General features: G+C 51.6%; 1 protein-coding gene across 1 annotated transcript in view; it reads left to right on the top strand.

Annotated features, from left to right (window-relative positions):
* The window catches only part of iglon5 (IgLON family member 5), a 67,186-nt gene that overhangs the window by 49,914 nt on the left and 6,072 nt on the right, over positions 1–11,200 (top strand). Inside the window, exons 2-4 of the mRNA XM_084669187.1 lie at positions 7,485–7,563; positions 7,831–8,063; positions 8,926–9,045. Coding sequence (XP_084525313.1) covers positions 7,485–7,563; positions 7,831–8,063; positions 8,926–9,045 — 432 coding nt within the window. The remainder of the gene's footprint in view (positions 1–7,484; positions 7,564–7,830; positions 8,064–8,925; positions 9,046–11,200) is intronic.

Below are 11,200 nucleotides of genomic sequence, written 5' to 3'. Positions count from 1 at the left end.
AATTAAACAACATAAACCGCCATAAGTGAAAGTGTACCTAGAAAAGCAAGCAACAGTAAAAATTAAAAACAATTCACAGCAAGTACAACAATTTAAATCAGATACCACTAACCAACAAGAGCAACAAATCTCTAAGCAGGAGTCATTGTGATCCTTGAGGAAACTAACATTGGGTCCAGCAAACCCTTCCTAAGTACCTAAGGTAGCTGTTAACTTCTGGGAGATAGGGACAGTTACATCTGGAGACATCTGGAGAGAGAGGTGGGGATTAGAGAGGGAAGGAGACAGAGACAGATAGCTGCTTGGTAGATAGAGGCTAGCAGCTAGTAGGACCAACAGCCTGGTCAAATTTAGGCTAACTAGCCCAACAGCATGTTACATAGCGGAGCAAGGTAAAGAGAGGTTAGCGGGCTAGCAGCATGGTAAATTAGAGGCTAGCAACTAGATGCTACCATGTCCAACAGCAAATAGAGTTTAGTGGGCTAGCAGCATGGTAAACAAGAGACTAGCAGCTTGATGCTCGCAGGACTAACAGCATGGTAAATAGAGGCTAGCAGCTAGATGCTAGTTGGCGCAACAGCATTGTAAATAGAGGCTAGCAGCTAGATGTTAGCTGGCCCAACAGCATGGTAAATAGAGGCTAGCAGCTAGATGCTAGTTGGCGCAACAGCATTGTAAATAGAGGCTAGCAGCTAGATGTTAGCTGGCCCAACAGCATGGTGAATAGAGGCTAGCAGCTAGATGCTAGTTGGCGCAACAGCATTGTAAATAGAGGCTAGCAGCTAGATGTTAGCTGGCCCAACAGCATGGTGAATAGAGGCTAGCAGCTAGATGTTAGCTGGCCCAACAGCATGGTGAATAGAGGCTAGCAGCTAGATGTTAGCTGGCCCAACAGCATGGTGAATAGAGGCTAGCACCAGAGCAATATCAGGTGTTGCTGCACGTTAATGAGTTGAGCACAGCTGGAGGAGTAGCACAGCGTAATCTAAGAGAATACACCATGCTGGCACGCACGCACACACACACACACACACACACATGCACTCACTCACTCACTCACACACACACCTCATCTGTGCCTGCCAGTCTCTAGGTGCATTGGGCCTCTTCCTAAGCAGATGTGAGTTGATCTCTGCTCCCAGAGGAAGCTGTGTTCTAGTGCTGCTGTGCATCATTCTGACAGCCCTGATCAACGGTCTCTGGCCCTCTGCTCCTCTCCTCCACCTCCTCCTTTCCACCTCTCCTCCTCCTCCACCTTCTCCTCCCACCACTCCTTTTCCACTCCACCACTCCTCCTCCACCTCCTCTCCACCTCTCCTCCTCCTGCTCCTCTTTGTCTCCTCCTCCATGTTCACCTCTTCCATCTTCTCTTTCCTCTGTTGTTTTTCCTACGACTCAGCAGGTCCTGACTGCAGTCTGCTGCCCTGACAGTAACACTTCCACACACACACATACACACACACACACACACACACACACACATACACACACACACACACACACACCTCTACACACACACACTGACACACTCACACTTTCACATAGACACACATGCACATTGACACACTCAAACAGACACACACTCACTCAAGCACACCTTCACACACTCACTCACGCACACACATACCTCCACACACATCTACACACACACACACACACTTTCTCAGTATTCTGCAGCACAGATGGTAACTTAAATCTCCATGATGTTGTTTGCAGGCTAGTTTTAACTCCCCCTCTACTTTTATACTGTAACAAACAGAAACAATGTTAATGTTACTATGACTCACTTGAATGATGCTGATTAGAATACGGGTCTGAAAAAGGGAACTAATTGCCCATCATTTCTATCATCACAGTTAAGAAGCCTTTTTATAATATTTGCGTAAGTTATACATTTAGCATATTTTAACTAATGTCATTATTGAGGAAGAAGAGACGAATAGAGGGTGAATTTATCAAATGTAACCATGGAGATGCAGTTGCTTTCGCGCAAAACAAACTAAACAAAAGCCAAATGACACCCTTCAGCTCCAAACATAATTGAGATGTTTGAATTAAATTGTGAAAATTCTATTTGTGTATTCAGCACTTCTTTGCGGTATGTCAGGAGGAACAAGTGTGCGTGTCATATCCTGTTCTGTGGAGTTGGACCCTCTGCTCTCCTACCTACCTCCCTCCCTCCCTCTCCATCTTCCGCTCCTTTGCTTTGTTTCTCCCTCTCTACCTCTCACCCATGCCAGTCACTGTGAAAAGCAGACTACCTACATCCGTCTTGTTCTGCAGAGAAAGTGTCCTGGTGTTGCTCTCCTCCTGCCCATCACTCTCTCCAAATTCACACCACACTGTGGCTGACAGGTGGAGCAGAGGAGAGAGGAGGGGAGAGGGGAGGGAGAGGAGAGGAGGGGGAAGAGAGGAGGGGAGAGAAGAGGGGAGAAGGGAGGGAGAGGAGAGGAGGGGGAAGAGAGGAGGGGAGAGAAGAGGGGAGAGGGGAGGGAGAGGAGAGGAGGGGGAAGAGAGGAGGGGAGAGAAGAGGGAGAGGGGAGGGAGAGGAGAGGAGGGGGAAGAGAGGTGGGGAGAGAAGAGGGGAGAGGGGAGGGAGAGGAGAGGAGAGGAGGGGGAAGAGAGGAGGAGAGAGAAGAGGGGAGAGGGGAGGGAGAGGAGAGGAGGGGGAAGAGAGGAGGGGAGAGAAGAGGGGAGAGGGGAGGGAGAGGAGAGGAGGGGGAAGAGAGGAGGGGAGAGAAGAGGGGAGAGGGGAGGGAGAGGAGAGGAGGGGGAAGAGAGGTGGGGAGAGAAGAGGGGAGAGGGGAGGGAGAGGAGAGGAGGGGGAAGAGAGGAGGGGAGAGAAGAGGGGAGAGGGGAGGGAGAGGAGAGGAGGGGGAAGACAGGAGGAGAGAGAAGAGGGGAGAGGGGAGGAGAGGAGAGGAGGGGGAAGAGAGGAGGGGAGAGAAGAGGGGAGAGGGTAGGGAGAGGAGAGGAGGGGGAAGAGAGGAGGGGAAGAGAGGAGGGGGAAGAGAGGAGGGGAGAGAAGAGGGGAGAGGGGAGGGAGAGGAGAGGAGGGGGAAGAGAGGAGGGGAGAGGGGAGGGAGAGGAGAGGAGGGGGAAGAGAGGAGGGGAGAGAAGAGGGGAGAGGGGAGGGAGAGGAGAAGGGATAGAGAAGAGAGGAACATGAAATGTACCAGATTGAGGCTGAGTTAGGAGTGTGTGTTGGGAGTGTGTGTGTTGGGAGTGTGTGTTGGGAGTGTGTGTGTTGGGAGTGTGTGTGTTGGGAGTGTGTGTGTGTATTGGTAGTGTGTGTGTTGGGAGTGTGTGTATTGCAAAGGGGGTTGTCCAGAGTTAATAGGATAAGACGGGAAAGAAAAGGCCTCTCTGGTGTTTAATGTCTAATCCCCCCCCTCTAACCCCCTCAGACCCCCCTCTCCCAGCCCCAGCATCTCAGAGGCTTGTGCCTCTCTTCATCAACAAGGTATCGGAGGGAATCGCCTCAGTAAATATTTAATTGGCTGCAGCATGCCACTGTTGATTTGAAGCTCTGCCTTTTGTCTATCCCTCTCTCTCCCTCCCTACCTCCTTTCCCTAGTCCACCACCTGGCCCCTCCCCTTCTTCTCTTCTCCTTAATATCCCCTCTCCTCCAACGTTTACTTTCTTCCCATCACTCTCCTCTCTTCTCATCCCCAACCTCCCCTCCTCCCCTCTCCTCACCAACCTCTCCTTCCTTCTCCTCTCCTCTAATCCCCAACTTCCCCTCCCCTCTCCTCTCCTCACCAACCTCTCCTTCCTTCTCCTCTCCTCTAATCCCCAACTTCTCCTCTCCTCCCCTCCCCTCTCCTCTCCTCACCAACCTCTCCTTCCTTCTCCTCTCCTCTAATCCCCAACTTCTCCTCCCCTCCCCTCTCCTCACCATCCTCTCCTTCCTTCTCCACTCCTCTAATCCCGATCCTCTCCTCTCTTCCTCTCCCCTCCCTTCCCCCCCCCTCTCCTCGCCTCCTCTCCCCTCCTCTCTCCCTGTGTGTCTCCCTCTCTATCATTAATGTAGAAGGCTGGTGTGTGTGTGCTGTCACCAGAGCAGGTGTCGCGCGCTTCGCAGCCTCTGAGCTGACAAGACCATGCCTGCACACACCTCAGCACCTCCCTCCTCCACCCTTTCCTCCTCTCTCTTCCCCCCCCCCTCCATCCCCTCCAAGGTCAAAGCAGCCGCCGTTCTGCAGATATACAGGGAGAGGAGTTGAAGCTGACAAGCCCGGCTGGGTGTGTGCATGTGGGCGGGGCCACAGGAAGCTGGAAGTATCTCTGTGTGCGTGTAGTTGTGTGTATGTGTTTGTAGTTATGTTTGTGTATGTAGTTATGTGTGTGTTTGTAGTTATGTGTGGATGTGTGTGGGGGTAGGTGTATATGTAGTATATGTTGTGTCTGACTGTGTATATTTGTAGTCGTGTGTATGAAGTTATGTGGCAATGTCTGGATGTGTGTGTGGGTGTGGGGTGTGTGTCACTCATGTTGTCTCTGTTCCAAGGGCAGCAGCAGGAGAAGACAGGACAGCAGACAAGGAAGGACAGGACAGGAAGATAGACCTAGTGAAGCTTCCCTCCTGCAGGAAGATAGACCTAGTGAAGCTTCCCTCCTACAGGAAGATAGACCTAGTGAAGCTTCCCTCCTGGAGGAAGATAGACCTAGTGAAGCTTCCCTCCTACAGGAAGATAGACCTAGTGAAGCTTCCCTCCTGCAGGAAGATAGACCTAGTGAAGCTTCCCTCCTGCAGGAAGATAGACCTAGTGAAGCTTCCCTCCTGCAGGAAGATAGACCTAGTGAAGCTTCCCTCCTGCAGGAAGATAGACCTAGTGAAGCTTCCCTCCTGCAGGAAGATAGACCTAGTGAAGCTTCCCTCCTGCAGGAAGATAGACCTAGTGAAGCTTCCCTCCTGCAGGAAGATAGACCTAGTGAAGCTTCCCTCCTGGAGGAAGATAGACCTAGTGAAGCTTCCCTCCTGGAGGAAGATAGACCTAGTGAAGCTTCCCTCCTGCAGGAAGATAGACCTAGTGAAGCTTCCCTCCTGCAGGAAGATAGACCTAGTGAAGCTTCCCTCCTGCAGGAAGATAGACCTAGTGAAGCTTCCCTCCTGGAGGAAGATAGACCTAGTGAAGCTTCCCTCCTGCAGGAAGATAGACCTAGTGAAGCTTCCCTCCTGCAGGAAGATAGACCTAGTGAAGCTTCCCTCCTGGAGGAAGATAGACCTAGTGAAGCTTCCCTCCTGCAGGAAGATAGACCTAGTGAAGCTTCCCTCCTACAGGAAGATAGACCTAGTGAAGCTTCCCTCCTACAGGAAGATAGACCTAGTGAAGCTTCCCTCCTGCAGGAAGATAGACCTAGTGAAGCTTCCCTCCTACAGGAAGATAGACCTAGTGAAGCTTCCCTCCTGGAGGAAGATAGACCTAGTGAAGCTTCCCTCCTGGAGGAAGATAGACCTAGTGAAGCTTCCCTCCTGGAGGAAGATAGACCTAGTGAAGCTTCCCTCCTGGAGGAAGATAGACCTAGTGAAGCTTCCCTCCTGGAGCCAGGTGGTGCCACAGCACTGTGGCTGTGTTCTCAGCATGGCGTACTCTACCATACAAGCAGGACCAAGTATAATGCTGCCAGCCAGCCAGGGAGAGAGAGATATGAGCTGTCCCAGATATTGGAGCAGTTGTAGATTTTAGTGTGATTCTAGCTTTTCATTGGAGATTTTCAGGGACACCTTTCTTACAGGCCTTGTTAACGCACGCACACACCAACACACACTCACTCACACACACACACAAACAAATGCACTAAAACACTCACGCACCAACACACACACATGTCAACACGCCTGTGCACACAAACACAACACACCATGCCCTCTTTTAGTAAATTAGTAAATATTCTATGATCAAGCATGCTGCTAGACAGTCATTGTCAGAGGTCATTTTCTTGGCTGGTGTTGTTTGCGTAACCATGACACTGATAACGCTCACACATCCTCCTAATGCTCCACAGTCAGGCTGGGATTCCTCCACACCATGACCACCCAAATTCTTCCAAAACCTTCAGCTGGTCTCCAGTACATGCTGCTGCCCCCCCCCCCCCTCTCTCTCTCTCTCTCTCTCTCTCTCTCTCTCTCTCTCTCTCTCTCTCTCCATCTCTCTCTCTCTCTCTCTTTTCTCCCCAGAGGATCTCTGGGGGGAGGGTCTCTGGGGGGGAGGGTCTCTGGGGGGAGGGTCTCTGGGGGGGGGGTCTCTTGGGGGGGGTTGGTCTCTTGCGGGGGTTCAGTGTCTCCATTGATGTTGTTATGTCTCTGGGGGGTTATCTGAAGTTGTTATCTGAGGGGACAGGAGCTGCTCTTGTTGTTGTTATCATTGTTTGCAGAGTTGCTGCATGCAAACAGGAGCAGAAGAATCCTAGAGGCACAACTTCAGAACCCTAATCCCAGCTGGGTTGTTTGTTTATTTATTTATCTGAATCTGTAGTCACCCTCCAGCAAATACAAGCAATGTGTGTGTGTGTGTTTGTGTGTGTGCCAGTCCCTTCATTTCACCCTCTGCTGGCCAGCCTCATTCCCATCCCCTGGCTAGTTAAGGTGTGTGTTGAGAGAGCAGCTTGTTAAGGTGTGTGTTGAGAGAGCAGCTTGTTAAGGTGTGTGTTGAGAGAGCAGCTTGTTAAGGTGTGTGTTGAGAGAGCAGCTTGTTAGGGTGTGTGTTGAGAGAGCAGCTTGTTAAGGTGTGTGTTGAGAGAGCAGCTTGTTAGGGTGTGTGTTGAGAGAGCAGCTTGTTAGGGTGTGTGTTGAGAGAGCAGCTTGTTAGGGTGTGTGTTGAGAGAGCAGCTCTTTAAGGTGTGTGTTGAGAGAGCAGCTCTTTAAGGTGTGTGTTGGTTGAGCAGCTTGTTAAGGTGTGTGTTGAGAGAGCAGCTTGTTAGGGTGTGTGTTGAGAGAGCAGCTTGTTAGGGTGTGTGTTGAGAGAGCAGCTTGTTAGGGTGTGTGTTGAGAGAGCAGCTCTTTAAGGTGTGTGTTGAGAGAGCAGCTTGTTAGGGTGTGTGTTGAGAGAGCAGCTTGTTAGGGTGTGTGTTGAGAGAGCAGCTCTTTAAGGTGTGTGTTGAGAGAGCAGCTTGTTAGGGTGTGTGTTGAGAGAGCAGCTTTTTAAGGTGTGTGTTGAGAGAGCAGCTCTTTAAGGTGTGTGTTGAGAGAGCAGCTCTTTAAGGTGTGTGTTGGTTGAGCAGCTTGTTAAGAGTGATATCCACAAGCACTTTTCCGGGGTAAAATTTTACAATCAAGTTTCAATGGGAATCCCATAACACCTCTGCGTGGCTAACTTACCTGCCCTTTCCTCCCATCCCCTCCCCCCTCCCCTCCCCTACCTCTCCTCACCTCACCTCCCCTCCCCCCTCCCCTCCCCTACCTCTCCTCCCCTCCCCCCTCCCCTCCCCTCCCCTACCTCTCCTCACCTCACCCCCTCTCCTCTCCCCTTCCCCCATGCAGGGCTGGAGGTGTTCGGAGCAGAGTTCAACGACCAGCCAGACAACATCACGGTTCTGGAGGGAGCCAGCATTATCCTGAGGTAACTATGATGACAGTGCTGATGATGCTGAGCACACCTGATCTTTCACCTCCTGTGGGCTGTGATCGGTTCCCCTCACTACCTGTATCATGGACCCCTGCTGATGCTGCTGATGTTGGGTTGGTGTTATCAAAATGTGTAAGGGTCAGGGGTCATGGTTAGGGGTGTGTTATGTCTGTGTGAGGGTCAGGGGTCAGAGCTATGTTTTGTATGTGTAAAGGTCAGGGGTCAGAATTGGGGGTAAATCCAACCCCCTCTTCTTCCCAGGTGTAAGATTAACGAGGAAGTGACCCACAAGGCGTGGATGAACCGCTCCAACATCCTGTTTGCCGGAACAGACAAGTGGTCTCTGGACAAGCGTGTGACGCTGCTGAACAGCAACAGCAGCGACTTCTCCATCCAGGTGGAGAAGGTGGCGGTGGCCGACGAAGGGATCTACACATGCAGCTTCCAGGCAAACAACAAGCCCCGCATCTCCCTCGTCTACCTCATCGTGCAGGGTGAGGAGGGGGAGGGAGGAAGGGGAGGGAGGGGGCAGCCAGGAGGAGGGTTAGGGTTAGTATGGGGGTGTGTAAACAGATGGTCGTAGTGGGAGTGGGGGGATGAGGAGGTTGGGGGCGGGGCTTGTCAAGCTGCCTGGTTGGATAACTGACAACACAGCAGAGGACCGGGGCGGGGACTGTCTCCAAGGTAACGGGTAGCGTGAGCAACGCGGGAGAGATGTTGAGTCACACACCTGTGTGTCAGGAATAGAGGCACCAGAAGGCTCAGAACAAACGCCTCCACCCTCCTCGACTCCAGATTGACCCCAATGTCTGTCTTAGTTCGATATCAAATATAATAATCACACGCCCCCCCACACTCTCACACACACACACACACACACACGTGACGACCAGTATGTGCTCCCTATGCCCCCAGCTCTGCTTCTCTGGGAAGGCTCAGCCAGACCCTAAACTCCCCTCCCAGCTCATTAAAAACCTCCATAATGGCCCATTTAAATTCAAGGCCTATGTTGTTATCTATGTGACTGTTATACACAGTGCTAGCAGTGTAATGGGAGTTCAGAGCACAAAGGCAGTAGATTGGGGAGGGGGGGTATTATGTTGATGGAAACACAAAGATTGTTCTGAAACACATTCAGACCCTATTTTATCTGTGAGTCAGCAAGATGAAACATTCTGTAATGTACCAGATTCATCACAGCCACATCCTAGTTCCAGACACACGGTCCTAAAGATACGCTGGTGTGTGTGTGTGTGTGTGTGTGTGTGTGTGAGTGTGTGTGTGTGAGTGAGTGTGTGTGTGTCTGTGTGTGTGTGTGTGTGTGTGTGTGTGTGTGTGTGTGTCCGGCCTCCTCAGTGCCGGCCAGAATCGTGAACGTATCGAAGGACGTCTCTGTGAGCGAGGGGGAGAACGTGGGCTTGTTCTGCCTGGCAGTGGGACGACCAGAGCCCACCATCACCTGGAGGGAGCAGAAGTGTAAGACACACACACACACACACTCACACACTCACAGACACACACACACACACTCACAGACAGACACACTCACACACTCACAGAAAGACACACACACACACACTCAGACACTCACAGACACACACACTCACACACACAGACAGACACACAGACAGACTCTCCTCCTCCTCTCCTCTTCTTTCCTCCTCTCCTCTCTCTTGAATGAGTGAGTGGGTGTTTGAGTGTCTGTGCTTGTGAGTTTGTGCATTTGTGTGCGAGCATACGTGTGAGTTTGTGTGTGTTCCCAAAGGAGCAGTGGAGCGAAGGGAGTAGGATGGTGGTGTGTGTGTGTGTGTGCAGTGACACAGAACACCACACAGCTGCTGTAAATAAAAGTACAAAAAGCCACTTAGCTATCATTACACACATCTGGAGCCCCCATCCCCATCCCCCTTCTCTCCCCTTCTCTCTCTCCCCTTCTCTCCCCTATCCCCATCCACTTTCTCTCCCCTTCTTCTCTCTTTCCCCTTCTCTCCCCCATCCCCCTTTCTCTCCCCTTCTCTCTCTCCCCTTCTCTCTCCCCATCCCCCTTTCTCTCCCCTTCTCTCTCTCCCCTTCTCTCCCCCATCCCCCTTTCTCTCCCCTTCTCTCTCTCCCCTCCTCTCCCCCATCCCCCTTTCTCTCCCCTTCTCTCTCTCCCCTTCTCTCCCCCATCCCCCTTTCTCTCCCTGTCTCTCTCTTTCTTCCTCTCTACCTATCTCTCCCCGTCCTGCTCTCCCTCTCTCTCCCCCTCTTTCCCTATCTCTCCCCATCCCACTCTCTCGCTCTATCTCCCCCTCTCTCCTCATCCCCTTCTCTCCCCTCTCTCCCCTCTCCCAATCCTTCTCTCCCTGTCTCTCTCTTTCTTCCTCTTTCCCTATCTCTCCCCGTCCTGCTCTCCCTCTCTCTCCCCCTCTTTCCCTATCTCTCCCTCTCTCTCCCTATCTCTCTCCATCCCATCCCTCTCTCTCTATCTCTTTATCTATTTTATTCCTTCTCTAGCAGAAATAGTTATTGCAATCAGTTTTATCTCTTTCTCCTGTGTGGGTGTGTGTCTGTGTGTGTTTGTGTGTGTGTATGTGTGTCTGTGTGTGTGAGTGTGTGTGTGTGTCTGTCTGTGTGTGTGTGTTTACTGCATTATCCTATGCACTGTGTGTGTGTAAGCCACACACTGTGTAAACCACACGGGGTGTGTGTGAAGCGTCTAGTGCCTAAAACTGGCAACATGGAATGTAGGAACTCTCCTGGACTCCTATGGCAGGACCGAGAGACCTCACAGAAGAACAGCACTGATTGCGGATGAGCTGAGGCGTTCGAACATCGATATTGCTGCGCTTAGCGAGACCAGGCTCCTTGATGAAGGGTCGCTGATAGAGAAGGGGGCCGGTTACACCTTCTTCTGGAAAGGCTACCCCTTAGGTGGACAACATCAGCACGGTGTGGGACCTGCCATCAGGAACACACTGCTACCAAGACTCACTGAAACACCTGTGGGTATCAGTGACACTGATGACCCTCCGTATCCCCTTGGCGAAGAACCGCTTTGCTACACTCCTTAGTGTGTATGCACCAACCCTGCCAACCGACACTGAGGTTAAAGACTCATTCTATCAGTCACTGGATGAGGCTCTCCACCGGATCCCCAAGACCGACAAGATCCTCCTCCTTGGGGACTTCAATGCTCGTGTGGGGCAGAGTGACAGGATATGGAAAGGACTGCTTGGCAGGCATGGTATTGGTCAGGCCAACTCAAATGGCATGAGATTACTTACTCTCTGCTCTGAGCACAACCTGACCATAACCAACACCATCTTCCAGCAAAAGACTAAATATAAAACATCAATGGGTGCACCCACGCTCTAAACATTGGCACCTGATTGACTATGTCATCGTGAGACGTTGGGACATCAAAGGTGTTCAGATGTGCCGGGCCATGAGAGGTGCAGAATGCTGGACAGACCACCGGATGCTCATGGCCAAAGTCCACATGAGCGTACGCCACCCCACGCGGAAACGTGGATCCAGTGGGAGACGCTTAGACTGCGCCCGTCTGGAAGATACTAGCACAAGAAATGAGTTTCGATGCACCCTGGCTGAAAAACTTGAAAAGCTAGAGCTCTTCTTTAGAGGAGAGAAT

Source organism: Hypomesus nipponensis, chromosome 2, assembly GCF_054491055.1.
Source record: "Hypomesus nipponensis isolate SF chromosome 2, ASM5449105v1, whole genome shotgun sequence".
In the NCBI taxonomy this organism is placed as follows: Eukaryota; Metazoa; Chordata; class Actinopteri; order Osmeriformes; family Osmeridae; genus Hypomesus; species Hypomesus nipponensis.
The sequence above is the reverse complement of the archived record's forward strand: the minus strand, read 5'-3'. Positions and strand labels throughout refer to the sequence as shown.